General features: G+C 40.9%; 1 protein-coding gene across 1 annotated transcript in view; it reads right to left on the reverse strand.

Annotated features, from left to right (window-relative positions):
• The window catches only part of sema4ba (sema domain, immunoglobulin domain (Ig), transmembrane domain (TM) and short cytoplasmic domain, (semaphorin) 4Ba), a 41,385-nt gene that overhangs the window by 8,001 nt on the left and 11,960 nt on the right, over positions 1–21,424 (reverse strand). Inside the window, exons 2-8 of the mRNA XM_083917342.1 lie at positions 13,880–14,285; positions 3,357–3,517; positions 3,141–3,203; positions 2,377–2,475; positions 1,559–1,670; positions 1,229–1,345; positions 749–906 (exon numbers count right to left, since the gene is read on the reverse strand). Of these exons, the coding sequence (XP_083773468.1) occupies positions 749–906; positions 1,229–1,345; positions 1,559–1,670; positions 2,377–2,475; positions 3,141–3,203; positions 3,357–3,517; positions 13,880–13,997 (828 nt within the window). The 5' untranslated portion in view covers positions 13,998–14,285. The remainder of the gene's footprint in view (positions 1–748; positions 907–1,228; positions 1,346–1,558; positions 1,671–2,376; positions 2,476–3,140; positions 3,204–3,356; positions 3,518–13,879; positions 14,286–21,424) is intronic.

Genomic DNA, 21,424 nt, shown 5'->3' on the forward strand with positions numbered 1-21,424 from the left:
TGCGTATATATACTGTATATAGTGACTTTCCATATTGATTCCTAAGTTGTGGTCAGCAATAATGAAAGACATTTTAGATGCTATCACACACAAGTTTGAAAACTCAAAAAAAAGACCCAATGTTTTTCTGATGTGAACGTCAAACTGTCAGCTAGTATTTTTCATCCTCCTTGGACTGTGATTAACAGGATTGTTTTCACAGAGACAAGCCGGAGTCTGATCTGGAGAACTGGTTTGTGATATTAATGATGCGTACTGAACTGAGAAGACCCTAAAAGATATGAAATACTGTGTGAGGTCTGCGTTTTTGTTTAAAAGAGCTGGGTTTAAGTATTTGAGCAGGTGAGTCCATTTCTGTGCATGGATCTTGTGCTACACTAACATTTTGACTTGGCTACCGAGTCACGTCTGAACATAAATATTTGGTGAAACATGATAAGAATTGAGGGAGGGGAGGATCAGGAAAAAAAATCAAACAGAAGAAAACATGCAAGAAGAATGTTTTTCTGTAACAAGAGATCCTGCCCGGAAAGACTGCAAGCTATTATACTCCTCATACTTAGACTGTACGAATCTTTCAGAAGACACATATACATCTGCACAAGAGCATTTAGTGACACACATGAAACGCACAAACACACAAACAAACCCCCTCTCTGGTGTGATAGATTCTTATAGTGATATGAGGGGGTGTCAGGGGGAAAGGGGAAAAAAGGCCTGTTTAGATCTGCCTTCAAGCATCACTCACCTTACACACGCGAGCAATGCGTGACACAATGGTGTTGTCAAAGAAATCAAACTCCTTTCCTGCTTCACTGAAGAAGAAGTAAATCTTATCGTCATCGCCCACCAGGTTGCCCTTGGGCAGGCTCTCCTGTATGTAGGCAGAGCCAACAAAGGCCGGGTCTGAAAGAAAAAACGACATGAACAAAAGTGTCAACCTACAGTATATGAAATTCAGGCATCCAGGCACAGACGTCCCTATTCCCCCTGACATCAACACACTAAATGGAAAATTCAATTGTGACAGGGACAGATGCAGGAAAACACTTTTCATCGATATAATATCTTATGGTGTCAAATTCCACTCTCATACATATCTGGCATAAACAGTTTTAGAATGTCATCTATCTTATAAAAGGGGTGATGTAAAATAATATATCTAATTTTTTATAACATGACGATATAATGTAATTATAAGTCTTGGCTTCCAGCCAAAGCCCTCTACCTTGAAGCCAGTTGAGTGAGTTTTCTGTTTTCAGAGCAGTTCCTTGGCTTAGACTCTTGTAAATGATGGGTTCGTTTCCTTGGAAATTACTGACTGTACCGGCATACAGTTCTCCGTCTGCAACGCAATGAAGAAGACCAGCATAATCACAGTGTTTACCGCCAGGGAATGGGCTTCTGCGTCATACACAGTAATGAAATCCAGAAGTGTGGCCCCAATTTGTCTCCATATCGACCACCTGTATCCAGTTACTTTACTGATTCTCACAGTGGTCTCTATAAATCAAAACATTAGCTTTATTTTATTGACAGCCAGGTTCTGGAAACCTACCAGCCATGATGGCAGTGGACTTATAGTCGGGGTTAAACGGGCAGCGGCTTCGTCCATCTTCTGTAACAATCTCACCGGTATCACTCTTGACGAGGGAGAAGTCTGCAGTGTTCTGGAGAACACACACACACACACACACACACACACACACACACACACACACACACACACACACACACACACACACACACACACACACACACACACACACACACACACACACACACACACACACACACACACACACACACACACACACACACACACACACACACACACACACACACACACACACACACTTAGTTTAAAAGTAGAGCTGTAACCTGCTCTGACAGTGACCTCTGTCTGTCTGCCTGCCCCACAGTGAAAAAGGCGGTCAGTCATTCTTCAGGTAAAGTTGAAGCACAGGTCATCCCTGTATGTTTGCTATGGATAGCTCTAGATGACTTTCAAAGATTTGTAGAAAAGGATTGCTAACTGGGTCAATACTATAATCCGATTACATGCATTAAATATTTTGATCCATTTCCCTTCAGCACAGGAGGTAATAAAATAATGTACAGACAGTATATTGTGTCTAGGTGGGCATGGGCCTCAGCCAGACTGCTAAGTGAGCTGAGAGGCAGGAAGCAACATGCATCAGATTTTAGATGCTTTTCCTCTAGAATCTAATAAATAAACACCACATATAAAGTCCTGCACCTGGGTAATCAACTTTTCTAAAAAACAATCAAAATGAATTGCACAGCTTTTTAGATCCTCAACACATGCACAGTATGGCACTGCAGCAGATGTGACTGGTTCATATAAACACTTACAATGTAAGCACAGGTGGGGCTGAAGGCGTATGTTCCACACACGTACAGATGTGTGCTGTTCATGGGGAGTAAAATCTTGATGTAGTTGAAGCAATCAGTCTGTATTAGAAATATAGAAAAGAATTTCATGAAAATGCAGCAACAAATGATATAGGGGATTAGGCTGTATTTATAAATATAAATAAAGCTGATTGTTAGGATTTTCAACCCCAAAGTTATTGCTTCCTGTCAGGACACTTACTTAGAAAGTGAAGATAAAAATGTACAGAAAACACACAATGATCTGCAGATTTCAACAGTCCAACAAAGTAGTTTAGAAAAACAAATAATTGTTTCTACTGCAAATTGTGTTAATGCTGAGATTGTTTTTCATATTCAAAGAAACACTGATTCCTTCTACAAATGTGTTTTTATTTATATATTCTTATTTAACCTTTAACCTTAGAGCCTAAAAAGATTTTGTTTCCTCCAGAGAAATACGTAATCAGAAATGTTCTTGTTCTGTATGTTTGCATGTGAGAGTGGTTGTGAAGTAAGCTCACAAAAGAAAGAGTGTAATAGAGGAAAGGTTAGTTTGAAAGGAAAAAATCAATTGTTGTAGAATGGAAAGTTACAACTTGACAGGAAATTTCCAGAGTTCTGCCCTGGGTCTGTTTCCAGAGTGCCCTGCAACAATGGTCAACTTGACCAAGGAGGTAAACCTGCAGTCATATAAACACATCTGAGTTTAGCTGCTTGAGCTTTCACAGCAACAGTTCACTTGCCTGCAGGTCTTTGCCTTTGAAACCGCACTCATCTCTCTTCGTCTCTTGAGTTTCCCACGTTAGCTGCAGGAGAGAAACACTGTCAGACTCAAACTGGAAGAATAAAACAGTGAAGGCGGGGTTATATTCATGTTGGACCTATTAGACCTAATCAGATTCATATTGTACCTCTGGGATCCTATTATAACTACATCAATAGTGACACAAAATGCTTACATTTCTTTGTAGCTTGACTGCGCTGATATCAGTGAGGTTGAGAGCAAAGAGAATCTCCCGAGCGCCAACGTACAGCGTGTTGTCGTCTTTACTGAGGAGGATGGAGGTGTAGTTGAAGACTCCACCGACTGTGAAACTTCTGATTGTCCTCTCCTTTGCATCTGGACAGAAGAGAGAGGCATAAGGTGTCATTTTTAAGTGAGCCATAATAAGTCATTCTGAGCTACGGAAAAATGCAAAAAGGCACTTGTTTATGCAAATTGGAAGCATTTTGAGGTTTTGAGTGTGGTCATAAAATGCAATGCACACCACATACTTTGGTCGTAATTACACACACTAGCACAATGTGTCACTCCTGACAAGTCTCACTGAGTTGTCTTGCTTCTCATGCCAACCACACAGCCCAGAAAAATTAAGTGTTTTAATGTTGATTAGATTCAAGATTCAAGATTCAAGAAGCTTTATTCATCCCGGGGGAATTATTGAATAGTTTTACTAGAGTTTAGATTGCATAAAAACATCTAAAACACACTTCTAAATTGTCTTCACATCATCTACTTCTCCAGGAACTTTTTTTTTTTGCATTTCTACCAGTATCAGACAGTACACAGCAAAGGGATTTCGTTGGATACGAACACTGAGGTAATTTCATGCTGTTTCTGGACTAAAAATGCAGAAGAAGATTTACAGCACAGCTAGGCCTCATGCAGTATTCAATACACCTGAAAAATCAACCTGTGTGTTTTTGATTGTGCAGCTGCAGCTTCTAAATCCTGTCAGCGCCTCATCAGAGGGAGACAAAGAAGTAAAGAACAGGGAGAGAAAATTCCTAATTTTTCTCCTACAGTAAGTGAATGATTTTCTCCAACCATGTTAATACCTCACGACTGAAGCCAAGGGTTAAATCATCAACCCTCCTAATCACTGCTTTAAAGACCCATGTGTATCTCAGATTTGCAGCAGCCTGGAGGCTTTCACTGCTGGCCCAGCTTGAACAACTTGCCTTAATTGCATGCCAGCATAAACAGAAGCAGGGAGCTGATGGAAACTTGAAGTGACTGAAGCTCTGATACAGAACCTTTGCCCCGGTAATGTAACAAATGGGGGAAAAAATTATAATAACAGGGTAACAAGTCCATTTTTATTTTTATTTTATTATTCCATTTTATTGAGGAAGGTCCTGTCATTTAAATTATGTGATTTCATGTTTGCAGAGGAATGTTGTTGTCTGTCAATACTATTATGAACCTCATCGCACCTGAAATTTTTCCTGCTTGTATATATCATAACACATCAGGTATGGAACTAATGTGCAGATGCTCCGATTCAAAAGGAGACCAATAGTTTCTTCTTTCCCGGGTTCTTGAGCCAAAGACGAGGTAAGGCCGCTGAAGCATTTGTTGATCACTTGCGGCCCCTACAGGCCGGTTAAGAGGAGTCGACAATCAATGACGGAATAAAAGTGTGTTTTTTTTAGAGTTTCGAAGCACTGCAACCACAAGAGGTCCTCGAGTATACAGTCATATATGTGCACAACAAATATTAGGTTTGTGGGTCCAGTAGTATGCGAGATTAGCTGCGGACGGAATCTTCCCTCCCTAGCTCTCCCAAACCACCTTCACTTCAGCAGAAAGAAAAAAATACATAACCCTCTCCCATTTTAACGTAACACATTATCATATTAAGCCCAAAGTCAGTCTAAGTGATTAGTCAATCATCTGTTATCGATATGCTCCAGGTCAACATGCAGTGCTATATTAATGCAATCAAGGCCTCAAATCACAGCTAATTTACTGCTAAAAGTAAATATTGTTCCATTAGATGAAGCCAGTTTGTATGTTTGAAACTCTCCATAATGAACCACAGTGTCTCAAACAGGAGTAAGTTGAGACAACTGAAGGCCTATTCATTCATGACGTTAAGAAAAAGGCTATACAATATTGATTAGAGCAACTTTAAACTCTGGTTGCCATTTAAACCTGTCATTTCAAGACTGACCAGTCAGTTCTTTCAACATACTTTTTTATTAATAGAGCACACGGTCAAAACATGATGCTAAAATATACCATTTAACAATTACCTACCTACCCCTCAAAGGAATAAAGCATTGTAAACACAGAAGTCTACACCGAGAGACGATTAATGTTTTCCTGAAATTGTCAATGGAAAGCTTTGTGTGGTTGCAAACCCTCCTGGACCTCTTTAATGATGCTCAATTAAGGGCCCCATTGTTTTTCTTTGTCAGCTGTGGTCGCTAAGTATGACAGTAGTGATCTGACTCCAGAGAATAATAGTGTAGATATCCACCTCTGTGAAAATCCCTCAAAGCTTTTGTTTTGCTTGAGGCTTTGGTTTTTGCTTCTCTCTTCTCTCCGTGAATCACTGTAAAACTTCTCAAGAAGGGAGGAAGAAAGGGGGACGGTCCTGGCACAGAGCAGCACTCCGTTTATCCTGTGATGATAGTGAAGAGAGAGAACGCTCCCAATGGGTTCATGTACAGTACGTAGAGCAGAGCCTCTTGTGGTTTTACCGACAGATTTAACTACAATATGGCTCTCTGTTGCCATAGCGATGGACTGCTATTAACATGATGTTTTCTCGAGGGAGATGAAGTCTCAACCTCCTGTACCTACAGTCTAAGTTGAGGTTATACCAGGTCACATAGACAGACTGCATAGGGTGCTTATTATCAGCACAACTTAATGACACCTTTCTCTTTCTGGACTGGATTCGTTTCATTCCAGGAAGTGCCATAATTGTAATTATTACCACCAACATCGGTGGTTTTTAATCCAGTATCCAGAGCTGTACATGTGATTCTTATAAGTCTGGAAAGTGAAAATACTAGTGACTATAGTTGAATCAGTTATCAAGCTCATAGTAGAATCCCCTGGTTCCAGCTTCTGAAATGTGAGGATTTGCTTTTTCCCAGTTTACATAAATGTGAATTGAATAATTTGGGATTTGGGAATCTTGGTCAAACCAAAAAAGCAAGTGGAAGACATCGCTGGATGCACAATGTCGAGTTTTCTCACTCGATTAAAAAATAATAGGATAATATATAATAATATAAATGTATAAATTAAAATGACCTGCCAATATTTTCTGACATAATATAAGCAGCTTTCACAAATGCACTGCAAACCTGAAATGATCTAGCCATTTACCGGTGGAACTTTATGAGTAAATGCAAATATCTAATTAATGGAGTTTATCCTGTCAGTTCCCTGGTACAAAGACCAGGTAATCGGCGAGTGAGCCCATGTGTAAATTCTGCCGCTTCTTCTGAGTTGAATGGGGCGTCTTGATGACGTTCATATCATACGTCGGTCAACAGTGGAGCAAAAAAAAACAAAAAGACGGTGAAAGGAGGGGGGATTTCCACAAAGACGGCAATGAAAATGTCTAACTGGAGAGACGACGATATTCAGGAACTTCGGTCAGTAGGGACGGATGCCAAAATCATCAGACAAACTTAAAGAACGACAAGAGTCTTGATTGTTTGTGACCAAATTATGAACCGGCTCCATCAGCGTAACCATGTCATCAGAATCAGAATCGGAAATACTTTAACAATCCCAGGGGGAACTTATTTCATGTACACCCCCCTGCAGTTATAAGCGGCAACTCAGTCCTGAGACCACAAAACTCAGACAGAATAACTCTGAGGTCGAACACCATGCAGACTGTTGCGCTACATCACAAGCTAATGATTGCACCCTTCTTGAACTTGTCCTACACTCCCCTCCTCATACGCCACAGTCTCTGAAAGAATCCCCTCTATTGTTGTTAGTCTGTCTGAGGTTTACTCCTGAGGGACTATTTCATGACAACGCAGCCCCAGAAACGTTGTGGTGTATCAGAAAGAGAAGAAACAGACAGGACGGTTCAGAGGAAACACTTAAGAGTGGAAGAGCAGCTTGCGTCTGCTGCAGCCACAGGGACAGGGTTTCAGAAAGGGCAGCCGTCATGCCAACTACTGAGGAGGTACAACGTACAGTAACACTACACCGTTGTGTACCATCCACTACCTGATGTCCATCTTGCTTCACTGTATTTGAGATTTTTTAGGGTGTATTTAAATTGAAAAGGTCATGATCATTATGTGACCACACTGGATGTTGGTTCTGTGTATGTAACTTTATAAATTGTGAACTTCTACTTAAGTTATTTACAACACAAGACCCTTAAAAATATTTAAAGCATTAGTTCAGCCAAATTACAAAAAGACACAGACAGGTGACAAAATAAAGGAAAAAATGAAATGCCTTCAAGACACTCTTGACACAAGTGTTTTGAGAGAGATAGACGGATCAACAGATAGAGGGAACGAGAACGAGCATATTAGTACTGTAAGTACTATCAGAAGTAAAAGGTCTTCAAGTGATTATTGAAGTGATTATACTCTGCTGACTGAATCAAGTTAAGTATGGTGGTTCGATACAGGACTAAAGGGGTCACTGAATGCCTTCACAGTCACCTGATCTCAACCCAACTGAATACCTACAGTATGGGAGATTTTGGATCGAAGCTTTTAAAACGGCGCTCTCCACCACCAACATCAAATCACAACATGAGGGAACATCTTTTCTAAAACAAGGTATTCATCTCTCCAGTAGAGCTCCTAAGACTTGGATAATTTGTGCAGGGGCACATTGATGCTGTTGTTGGGCCAACATCTTACTGAGATACTAATTTTCATTTAACCCTATTGGTATCTAGTCATACAGATTAGTTGTTTTTTTTCTGCTGAGGTTTTAAGATATCCTCCTGCATCCCAATGCAATGGAGGTGAGTGAATTGGATTATATGGTGCTCGCAGCATTTACACATTACAATTGAAACACTCAACAGGAGCCTACTTGCCAGGAACAATGGTCCTTCACATCGGACGAACCACAGACCTCACATTTTTCACTGGAACTACTTTCCACAGAAGAAAAAGTCCAGATGGTCTGTGCATTGTCCTGAGTATCTGGGATATCCTTTCTGGAAAGACATTTATTATTGTTGAGTTTTTTCAAGTCTAATGTAATTAATTATTTGAACACCACAAGCAACATGTACACCTCTGTGTTTGAGAGGTGATACAACTTTTAGAGGGGGATATCTAAAAACCTCATTGAAAAAAATTGCAATAATCTACATGTTTTTTTAATCTATTGTCTATATAGATCAATGTATATTTGTCTTTTAAAGGCAAGTAACATTTTCACACGTTTTACACAAGGTAAGACACAAGTAAACTCTACACTTGCTGTCTCTGCTTGATGGATGATGGAAACAAACAGGTCACAGGTTAAGCAGGTATAAGTCCCCCTGTTAACACTTCACAGAAGGAACCAGCAGGCAGAACTGGAGGACTTTATGCCTCACTGTATCACAGTTACTAGACCTCTGATCCAGAGAGAGCAGCTTTGTCTGATTAAGAGCACTTCTGTTACCCTTTATAGTGCATAAACAGCACACTCTGTGCTTCAACCTCTGGCAGCTGTGAGCAATATGAGAACACTGCCATTATTATGTAATTAAAAGTAATTTCTGCAAATGACACTACTAAATGGATTGAAAAACTTGCCTAGACGGCCTTGCTAATCTATTTAGGGGGGAGTTAATTATATTGGGCTTAAATGAATCCTTCTACATTTTTACAGCTGATTTTCTGATGCGTCTGTGTCCAAAAAAAGTAGAAGGATAATTAAAAGTGTGGAACATCCCCTCTAGACGGGAGCTGTGGAGTAATTTGTCCTTTGGTGACAGGGATCTAAGTGCCTTCTTTTGTAGGGCAACTAGAACAGGCTGATTCAATCAGTGCCCTCCCTTATGAGGGAGCTGCCTTTATCAGCTCTTACAGCTGTATGTTCAGGACATCAGCCGACTGCATACCTCATTTAAAGCACCCGTTCTTGTTTACTTTCTGAAAAACTACAAGAAAACACTGCCACATTCGCAGTCTTTCGACCACAAACATGACCTAAATTCTCATCTCTAAATGAAGATAAGAAGATAGCTGGCAGCCAAGTTCATGAACTGATGCATAAACTGTACCTTAACAAGATTTATTTTTATTTTTTAACTTAACCAATTAACCTCAGAAGATAGAGATGATATGATACTTTCGAGAAGTGAGGAAGAACCTGCTCAGGCAGAGCAAAGAGACACCAGGGGCCAATCTATTTTCTTTGTCTTCATCTGCCTACTGTACCTGTTCAAGGACTTTGCCTCGGATAGAACCAGATGTACCCTCGTAAATCCAGTTGCTTTGAGAAGAAGTGATTACGACCCTGTGCCGAAAGGGAAGCAATGACGGCTGTGACAGGAAGTCGCGGTGCGAACAGGAGTCCCACTGGGTTGACCGTATCAGAGCAACGGCAGAACTCCCGCTACTATTGCATTGTCTGGTGGCATCAAAACAGAGAACAGGCCACACTGGAGCGCTAACTAAATGATCCCAAGTCATTTTAAACCAGCTATTAGGAGCTGCTGCTGAATGGGTAATTGCGTGGGAGAGTAGACATGGGAAGCTGAAGGACAGAGACTGAAGCATCTGGAAGGCATTAAGACAACAGGCCGAGAGGGTCAAATCACCAGGAGATTCATTAGGCAAGCTGTGAGCCTGCTGTTTGTGTTGGTAACTTGTGGGGCTTCGTCTTGTTAGCAGTACATTGTCTCCACTGCCCCACACTGATGCTGAGATTGGTGGCAATTTTGAGCACAACTTCACAAAAAAGAGGCTGGCAAGTCATATTGTAAATGCTTCACATACTGTAAATGCTGAGGAAATTGTGTAGTGTGGAGATAAACGATGTACATTACATATCAACACAGCAGGGATGGGAAATAATAGGATTTGGAAGTGCAATTTATTGGGGGGCAAATGAATGTGTTAACATTTAAATTAAACACCTTCCTCCAAATCTCTTAAACCTGTAGTTTAGAAAAGCTCCTTTGTAGAACAACTAAGCTATAAAGGATTCCTTTCCCATGAAAAAGGTTGACAGGGCAATCTGTTGGGTAGGGAGCAACATAAACTGACCCCGGATTAGCCACAATAATGTAAACCAGCTGCTGGTTATCAGGAACTCAACATGACCCCTTCCTCTGAACAAGGCTGGAGCTTCAAGAACAAAAGAGACTGTACACGATGTCATGACATGTTTCTAAGTGTACAGCAGCCCTCTCTGACCTGACCCCATGCTGTGTATTTACAGTAGGAGCAGAGACACAGTCGGGTCATCCTCACAACACCTTGAAAATGAATGTGCACTGAGAGTGTTTTCACAGGGTCTGCTGGGTTTGATTTATGTCCCGGTGGATTGGACAAGGTGGGTGTCGTAAACACCTGCAAGATCAGGATCAATGATCTGTCTTTTCATGATGGATTGACAACGATCACTGAGATAGAGACTGGCCAGTCACAAATTCAGTGCATTACAGAGTATTACATATTACAGCATCATAAAATCACCACCTGCTTTTCTACTCCTGTATGGGGGTGTTGCTTCCTTGTTTATTTCAGTGCAATTGACATGAAATGTATGTTTGATCTTCTTCGTCTTTTTTCTTTGTTTTATTATTTTAATATTTTAGTTATATTAGCTGTTTGCCAGTAAGCAATTTATCAGGGCTGCAACTCACATTTTCAATCAGCCAATTATTATTTTTTGAATTGATTAATTGTTTGGTCTACGAAAATGCAGAAAATACTGTATTAAAGAATGCTTCTCATAAATTCAGAGAGCCAAAGGTAACGCCTTCAATTTTCTTGTTTTTATCTGGTCATCAATGGATGAGCCCTGGTCACTTTTGCCATTTGCTACAGTATTACACTACAATATTAGTCAATATTCAGTTAAAGAAAACAATAATAATAACATAACAACAATAATCCTTGTAACCGTTACGATGACTTTCTACTTAAACAGGTTTTTAACAAGAGATCTGGAGTGTGTTTAAACATTCAGAGCTGCTGTTCAGCTATGTGGCACTGACACAGTATTGAAAAGCTGTTATCTCACTTGACACTGCTGTCAATTTGAATTACTTGAGAGTGGTTGAATCCACTAGTCTAGACATGACAGTTTTTGAATAATTAAAAAATGCTTCGCTCCCTGTGTGGCTGTGGCCATGGCCCCTAAACAAAATTAAAGTACAACTGTCTGTGCGCTTGATGAGCAGAGGGCTGAAAAGATCAACAGGCAAGACAGGCAACATAAACGGCTTATACCATAGGTGTGCCTTTAAATAATGTTCCAGCACACTAAGCCATTCAGCATGGTCCGCATTAAAGCCTGGAACAAAAGCAGAGAGAAAAACAGATGCAGGCTCTACTCCCTGAACCCATGATCCGTCCTGATAGGCGCATAATGAGAACCAGACAAGTGTTCACACTATAACACATACAAATCCCCATTCATTATTCATGGCAGATTACCCTCTTCATTAAGGCAGAGGCGGGGACCAGGGGACAGAGAGAGCATAAGAGAAGAGGAGGGGAAGTCGGTCTACTAAAGTGTTGCGGGATGAGAAGCAGCCAAGCAGCCCCGGCCCACTTACACGGAGGATAAGGCATGCAAACCGTTAGGCTAACTGGCATCCAGATAGGACAGAGAGGACCAGAAACCATGACGAAACCAGGCAGTTTCTGCTGCATAAAGTTCAGATCCCCAAGGCCCGCAGCTCTGCATTCTACTTTGATACTGTAAACACAATGTGACAAAGCCCTTCGGCGGGGAGGCTGGAAAATGTCAGTGTAGCAGAACCGACATTAAAACAGCAAGACAACATCTCAAAAACTGGTATTTTTTAACATCATGCTAAAGTCTGACGGGGAGTTTAGTCCTTTGTCAGACTTACCGCATAAACCAAAGAGTAAATTTGAAGTCACTATGAGCCCGTAACCATGTGAAGATAGGTCAGAAGCACCTGATAAATGTACTCAGTGTTAAGTTTTATGGTGGATTGTAACTATCTCTGTTGCTTAAAGCTGTGTTATTTCCTTATTGACCCCTCCCGACAGAGCTCATCAATGCAAAATAAATGCTGGTACGAAACAAGCTGATGACTGAGGGATAAGTCTGGTTAGCCTCAGCTACTCTGGGTCCACAGCACATCTATACAGATTACTCTTCTAGGCTTCTGACATGTGGGTTTTGCATGTTTTATGGTGGTGTTTTACGTTGGCTGCACACCCTAAAAGCAAATCTTGCCATCAAAGCAGGGAGAAGTGTGAACGTGAAGCTTCTTTTCAGAGAGTGATTGATGGTGCGTTGTTGTGAAATGCTCCACCAGGGCTCGAGCTGTGGGCTTTGTTGGAGCTGGCAGGTGAGAGAGATTACCTGTTGGTATAGAGGTCCTGCATAAGGGCAGGCACAGGCTCAGACAGGCAAGATGGATGACCTATTTGAAAGTTTCATAGACTCAAAATTAGCCCCATACTGGAAATGTTATCCATGTCTATAATAGATTAGTGAGAGAGATCTATCAACACAATCTTCCCTGACATTAAGACTCTAATGAAGCCTGAATGTGAGTTACTAACCACAGTTCAATCATTGAAAGCCTGCATTGATATCCTAATCCATCATTTTGTTTCCTTTTCAGTGGAGATACTAAAGAACAATACAAGTTGAAATCAAACTTGTCATCTCAAGTGCTCTGGTACGTCGTTTGAATAATTACATCAGTGATGAAAAAAATCCCTACTAGAGACTGGTGGCCATGGCAACATCTACCAAGAGAGCACATAAACCGAGCACAATAGACTAATTCGACAATATCCCCAACATATTTTAAGGGTGAAATATGACAATAATATTTGTTATGTTTCTAAGCTGGCTGCATGGCGTGGCATTGTGCAAGCAAACATAAAAATACAGATCATATAAGAGCAATACTCTCAGTGCAGTCTTGTGAGACTATGTCAGACTGCCCTCAGTAAGTCGCAGCACAATGGGCCTGTTCATTTTGTAATTATGTCTGACCTGTAGGCACTCGACACAGCCCCCCTGAGGCAACTGCCATTCACAGTGAGGATTTACATGGATTTTAAATCATGTTGTGGAAAAAAAAACACAATACCAACCATATAAATCATTTTAGCTCTTACAATGGATACATGTGAAGTGTCTTGATTGAGATAATGAACAGAAAGATGCAAGAATTTTTGTTGACTGTTGATGATATAAAAGTTCCCAGATTATGCTGTTGTGTTAAGTTTTACCTTCGGCCAGCTGTGATTCATAGAAGCTTTACTACACAGAGAAAGCAAATGTGCCAAATGCTGCTGTTCATGCAAAAGGATCTCAAAGAAGCCACAAGTAGAGCCCCCGGCACCCCCAAAGCTCACATCATCCATCGTTCACTGATAAGTATAAGACCAATGAGTCTGCTACTTTGTGCGATGTACCTGTATTGGCAGAAAAAAACTTGGGACTAAATACTGACAGAAACATCCCATGCAGTGGTAGTACATCACCGCAATGTCTTGGTAATTCTATAGTCAAGAAGTTAACAAAACTTACTGTAGGAGAAGGTGAGGCGTGGAGTGACATCGCTTTCTGTGACAGCTGTAGGAAAGCAACCAACAAGAAGCGCACTATAGGCGAGGAGACACAGCCAAGCCATACTCATTGTCCCCATGCCTCCTCAGGACCGCCTGCCAACTTCGCAGTATTTGCCTTTCAGGTTTTTGGGGAATTCATGAAGAGCGACTTTTTTATGCCCTGTTTATTTTCTCCCCCTCTCTTCCTGCAGCTCCAGGCTCCTTGAATGGAAGGTCTATGCACTGTGGTGAAGTCGGGGCACTCCTTTGGGCCTGCAGAAGATGACGCTGGTTTGGAATGACTCTGTGTGACCTCAGAACAAGACAGAAAGTCTCCACCGGTCAGCCTCCATGCGTACGCAGCACCGTCGGGTCTCAGCTGAAATCTGTGAAGATGAAGGAACAACATATAAGTTAGTGCTTTGAATAAGCAAGCTCGTGGTGTTCTTTATTGATCTAGAAGGATAAGTGGATTGGGACGTTTCTTCCGCTCTCCATGAATTTTTGTTAGAAGTTTCAAGCAGCGTGTGTTTGATATCGACTTATGTTTGTACCGGTTCTCAATTCCAATCCCTAAATCCTGTACAATAATAGCTGCAGTGGGCTAACAGGGGCACTATAAAAAAGGGCTCTCCAGTCACTGACAAAGTGTTGTTGTTTACTATTACCATATACAGTCTATGATCCTAATGAAACAAAGCATCTGGTTACACAACAATCATGCCACATGTTTGAGTGTAGGAGTCCACTTTCTCCATCTGTGGAGCTCCAGCTGACCTTTGACCACTTCACAGATCTGAGGTTGTATGATATTGCTTTTAATTTCTGTTTAGAAGAATAAGGAACAGATCTCATTGTAGTGATCATTAACAGAATACTAACTATATGGATATGAATGAGCTTTGTTTGAGTGCACGTGTTTGAGCACAGTGCTCAGGTCAGGTTAATTTGATAGTGGCAGCTACTGACAAACAACAATACACTCCCAAATCTCCACATCTGAACTGCACGTACCTGGTCTATTGTGCACTGAACAGGAAAGAAAAGAAGGCAGAGATTTCTCAGAAAGCTTTGTTAAAGCTAAAAGACAATGAAAAGGCGTCACACCCTGATAACACCTCATATTACAGGTTTCTGTGCCACAGTTTTCTTTGGTTGAACTTTATTTAAACACTGAGTGGTGTTTATATGTTATAACCACTGATACTGGAAAATGTTTTGATTTGCACAGGTCATGGAGGGCTTTAGCTCGGCATGCTCGCAGTTGAAAAGAGGAATTTATGGAGATAAGTGTCCAAAGCCAATGGAAATTTTTTTAAGTATTTGCATAGGCCTGCTGTTCAGTTTTCCTCAATGAATATAGATCACTGCAATTGAACTTTTAGGTTTTTTTTTGCCATGTAAGTTGATACTGGCCAATTCCTTTATCCACAACGTCTACAACAATTCTTAAGAAAACATCAGAACAAAGCCACAAGACAATATTATACCAATATTGCTGATTAACTGAACGTAGTGAGACGTTAAGGGGAATTGAATACAGACATCCCAGTTACAAATGCTCCATTACAGTTGCCACAGGGAGCTCCTTATTAAACGCAACCAGTGGCAGATTCAGTTTCATGTGAGGTATAGCAATCAATAGCAAAAGGTAGCGAGTGAAGCTATTCCTGGTTTCTATCAAGGAGCTCCTGACTCTTAGTCAATAAGCAGTCTGACGCTTGTCGCAAACACAGACATCTCCAAATCTGAGCTGCGAACATGACATTTGAAGGAGCAGGAAGGACAGAGAATGAGACACAAAGAGGGTTATTTCTACAACAGTAGAGACACACATAATACTTGAATATGAAAAAATTCAGACACACTCTATTCTGTCAATTTAGGCTGAGTGACCACTGAGTGAAACAAATAAAGTATTTTTTCCCTGAGTTAAGTTTAATGAAAAAAATCACAGCTTACCAATATGGCGGGACGATATAGTGAACTTTTGAGCTGGGATGAAAATAGACCTGTGCACCGAAATGACTTTGCAAAAGCATTCAGAAGTCTGCTTTCCACAACAAATAACTTTTTTTAAGAACATCATACACGCAATGTTTTACATTGTCAACCAATTCTAAATAAAAAAAGAATAAATGAAATAAACAGCTAAATAAACAGCTAAATAACATTCAAATAAAGAATAAATAAAATAAGAATGAAATAAATGGCTATATGAGACCATTTTCAAAGTATCGTTCTGCATGCAGTTTTCGTATTGGTGCATATCGCAAAACATATACCCCGATATCGATAGGTACCAATACAGTATGTCTTTGAATGGCAAATATCAGCCGATGAATCAGGTCTGGCTCTAAACAGGAGGGCTAATAGATCACAATCCATCATTCCTCCAACCACAGGCGCACAGTCCAAATACATGCTATAAAAGGAAATATGATCATGATGTCTGGTTACTGAAGAATTTCAACCTACAGCAGCGGGTCTGTGATTCTTCTTAATGATCCTGATGACAAAAGCAGACAAAGTTATGAGCTTCTGCTTTTAAAACTACGGGCTAGGTCAGCATCTGAGGTTCTGCGGACAATGCCCCCTGCCAACAGCCAACGTGATGTCAGTGGACTGTGACATGTAATGGACAAGAAGGGGCGACCATAATCAGCATCATTAGCACCCTTTGTGTGAAGCAATTCAAAGTGAGACACCACTTGTGAAGCTAACATTAATTGTGGGGTTTGTGTGACAGTCAGAAAAAGAGGCCCGCATGCATGAAGCTGAATCTGACTGAGGTACGTAGAGAGAGCCCGACTCAGTGTGAGTGAGAGAACAAGGGCCCCTCTGACAGCACAGAAATCTATATGCAACCCTGCACTCCACTGCTCTCTCCTGCATGATGCATAAACTGAATCATCCCTTTCACTCCATACACAGACGTGATAGTGTGCTCTGGCTATGGATGATACTCTCCCATCTCTCTGTCTATGATCTCCTCTTAAATCTTCCCTGGGTTTCTTTCTATATCCCCTCTAGCAATACATCTGCCTCATCAGATCAGCTTGACATAATCATTGCATATGCCAAACTTTTACCACATGTTATAAAACATTGGATAGTCTAATCAAAAGCATCAAAAGTTCAGTTTTATTAGTGGGAGGACACAATTAAGTCTTGGGTTCTTCAAGCAGACTGAGTGAATGCTATTTTTTTCTAGATACATTTATATCCATCCATCCAACTTCAACCACTTGTCCCTATCGGGTCGCGGGCCGACTGGAGCCGATGCCAACTGACATCGGGCGTTAGGTAGGTTACACCCTAGACAGGATGCCAGTCTATCACAGGGCACATAGAGACAAACAGACACAGACAACCATTTACACTCACACCCACGGGCAATTTAGCCTCATCAATTAACCTAACACGTGCATGTCTTTGGACTGTGCGAGGAAGCTGGGGAGAACATGCAAACTCCACACATTCAACTCGAAACACTTATGTCTTGTGGAAACATAGTGAGTAGTTTAATTTAGTCCTGATATATGTCCACAGATTTGGTGGGGCAAAGAAGTTCAACAGGTATTAACCCATGGGTGCAGATCCTGGGGACTTCACATTCTTCATATTTTAGATCCACATCTTAAAAGAAATTATTGAAATGGTGGAACCAATAATGTTTGACAAATATATTTCTGACTCCACAATCCATCTCTGCTCTGGTCCACTACAATGCAAATGAACAGGTAGTTTCTTACACAGACGCTGATGATCAGCAGGCCTTAAAAAAGGGCTTCCTATTCTGATATTCATCCATCACTTAATTATGAATAAAGTGGTCCCATACACTGGGACAAAAGGAAGATGGTGAGGAGAATTGGGGGTGAGTAGACATTACATGCCCAAGACCCTTAAGATTATAATTTACTAATATAACAGTTAGGTAAGCAGTGATACACTCTGTTGGCAAGAACAAGAAAGGTAAGCACAGTAAATGATTACATGTGCATGTACTTTTTGAATGATATGGCGAGCCCGGACAAAGTTGTGATTTAAGGTGGCATGGTATGAGTTGCATACAGGCAAACCCCCAACCCCAACCCACAATCCTGACATCGGATCTGCACCCCTGCACTAACCACTGCTCACAAAGCTTATTATTGAAGAGTGTATCAACATTGTTATCACATCAGACCTTCCCACGACTAGATTATCCCACCTGGAGTGGACAAAGAGTACATGGGGGTCAGAAATTCTGATTTTGAAAAGTGAGTGGGGCATCCCCGATGGAAAGTGAAGTTTCAAACTGAATCCTGTGCTTTTGGGCGGGAAATAAGTGCCCCAAAAGTTGTCACTTTTTGACTGATGAGATATGCTGTAGGCATTTTCTCACTCGCTCATTATCTATATCAGCAATAGCAATAGTTTTGGCAGTCCATGAAGTGAAAATATTCAGCTGAGGAGGGAAAGAGAACATTGAATGCAGCAGTAAGAGGCTCTGATGGGAACAGGGAGAGAGTACCACACAACAAAAGGACTGAATCATTAACACATGTGGTTGTAATGAGAATAAAACTCCCATAAATAGCTGCATCAAAATGAAACTGAAAGCTTACAGAATAAGTTCACTCTATTTCTCGAAAAGTTATGAGCATTTCATATACTAGAATAAACCACTGGGCATTTTATTTTCGACACTGTAAAAATTCTTTACAGTTCAGTGCATCAACAAAGAGGATATAAGTTTTATATTTAACCAAACAGGGAAATTCACTGTACTCTTTACCAGTCATTTCCTGTAATACAGCCCCTGGTGTACAATAAAACTACCACTATGCATCAATGAATTACAGACTGTCCAATGACAGCACTACTTATAAGAGCCTGTGATTATTAAAAATAGCAGCACTGCGTATACTGCTCAAACAGGTGGCACCAACATTAGCATTTGCCATCCGAGCAGAGTAGGAGGGGTCAAGGCTCACTGGATTCCACAACACAGCCTGTTGACTGGAAAAGTGTTGACTGATAAATACGACCTCTTGGCATGCCTGTCATTTCAGGAAGCCACCTGTACACACACGCTGGCCACCTACGTCACACCCCTCAGGCAACCCAGGTCACATGCTCCCAGATGTGGCCTTCAACCTGTGATTAGCTCTTTCTCCCCTTTGGCAACTCCACGCTGCTGAAGGGCTGAAGGGCTCTAATGGTGGAGTACGCCTGCACATATGGACTGAGTGGCTTATTCACCGGGCGAGCAGCGTGGGAGTACAGTGTTGACACAGTTCTGCACCGGCCTCAGTTCTGAGAGGCCGGTCCTACTGCCTCTCAGGTTATTTCGCAACTACTCACCCAGATCTAAAGATATCCATCCATCTATGAGTAAGACACCTACGTCATAATATCGGGTCAAAGTGACAACGTGACAAGCCAAAATCACAGACATTTCAAGGTGTTCTCTCATCACTCCCAGATTTGTTGTTACTAAATACCAGGGTGGTCTCTGTCTTGAGTCCGGTCTCTTTTTTTCTTTCCTCTTGCACTTGTCTTGGACTCAGCTATTGAGAAGGGGTTAAGTTGTTGCTGGCTGCTGCTTCGAGAGATTGTTGCCTAAATTCTATGCATTGATTGATGTGAGAAGATAGGTCAACCTTGTATCTTAACTAAGTTGGTAACTTTCTATGAAAAATACATCTGTTTTTCTTCATATTTGCTGAAACTGTCACTATATCCTGAAACTATCACTATATCCTGACAGTACGATGAGGCGGACAAAAAGTCATGTATCTTTACCTCCACCTTCTATTCCTGTCTGCTCCAAGAGCCCTCTCTCCTAATGGCATCTGCTAGTTTCCACCGCGCCCCAAAAAAACAACACTCTGGGCTGAGCTAGTCTATTGTTAGCTTGCTCATAAATTATCTGTTTAGACTGAAGGGTAAAAGAGGTCATCTAAAATATTGTCGACACATTTGACCAGACACTACATAAAAATCTGTTTAGTAATGTTTTGGTATCTGGGAAAGTTTACAGAAATAACAGAATACTTCAATGTCATGCTGATAAAATTAGTGACCAAATCAACTAATTAAGCGTAATCAGGTATTTCCTACTCATCATAAACCTGCATGAATATTATTAATTCTGAAACACTGGCAGTTATGTTTTATATATTATGTGTACCTTTACATGTGCTTTTTGATTTACACATTAGTCTTTACGAGCTATCACATTTATTACGTTTTAATTGTGGAACCTAATTTATAAATGTTCTAGTTTAAAACTAGCTAGTTATGAATAAATAAGGAAGGACTTTACACGCAAACTTAAAAATGGATTCACGAATAGCTGGTGCAACCCAACCCAGCTCTCCAGTTCATGGAAATTCAGAAGTCTGTATTTATGATTAGGTGTGAAGTCTACAGAAATCCTCTTTTTCCTCCTCGACCCACTTTAATTCCAATCCCCAGACCCAGCTAAGAGTAATTAATGGCTCATTCATCCCTGAGTGAACCATACAGCAGTAATTATGACCATATGCTATTCCAAAAGACTTTTAATTGCCTAATTAAAATCTTATTAAACTATTGAACAGAAATAGGGGACATTTTGAACTTAAGGTTCAGGGGAGTTAAATTCATCAAGCTCGTTTGTCCTCTGGGGTTTGTGACACGTGGTCAGAGGTTGTGGGTTTTATCAGAAGCGCCTCACTTCTTAAAACATCCCGAATTTGAAGCTATCAGACGCTACGAATGTATTGATAGATTAAGGTAATATATGGCTGTGAAAGTGGATGAGCATATTTCATCACCTCTGTCTTTGAAACCTTTACAAGTGCCTAATTCAACCCCGGTTTGAGAAGTGAAAATATTTGAAATGATATTCCATTTCATTCCATTTCCCCTCTGTGCAAATTTCCATAACAGATGTGGAGGCAGCAGAAGCAGCTTGCTGATGAAATGTAAAGTAGAAGAGCTGGGTCTGTCGCGGGGCCTGCTATCACTATCAAGGCCGAAGTGGGTGAAAGAAGAGCAGCAGGGGCTCCACGACAGACAGAAAAGTGCTTTTATACTCGGAGGGGGAAACGACGACAGAGAAGCAAATAAAAGGGCAGACGCACATTTTTCCTTTCTGAAAGTGCTAATAGGTATTTTTAGACACCTCATCAAGCTCAAAATGTATTTATTGGAACTCGTATAAAGATGAGGATCACCTAAGAGTAACTAATCTCACCAGACAATTACTAGATTCAATGAGATCTCTACTACTTTGTGAAAGTCATTTGCCTCTCTTGGCTTTGTGCCCCTTTTATTCCTGGCACTCGGAGCCAAAATCTCCCTGTCAAAACACATCACGCACGGCATAAACCTGGATTAAAACTATTCATGTGCTGTCATAAATTAACCCTTTAAACATGAGGGATCAAGGAGAAACTTTTCTCTCTTTCTGCACTTAGTTTTAAACAATCCAGTGTAAGCTGATCCACTTTTAGTTAGCAGCCTGCCCTTTTGATCTTGCTAAAATGCC

The sequence above is a fragment of the Echiichthys vipera genome (genome assembly GCF_963691815.1).
Source record: "Echiichthys vipera genome assembly, chromosome: 7".
NCBI classification, from domain to species: domain Eukaryota; kingdom Metazoa; phylum Chordata; class Actinopteri; order Perciformes; family Trachinidae; genus Echiichthys; species Echiichthys vipera.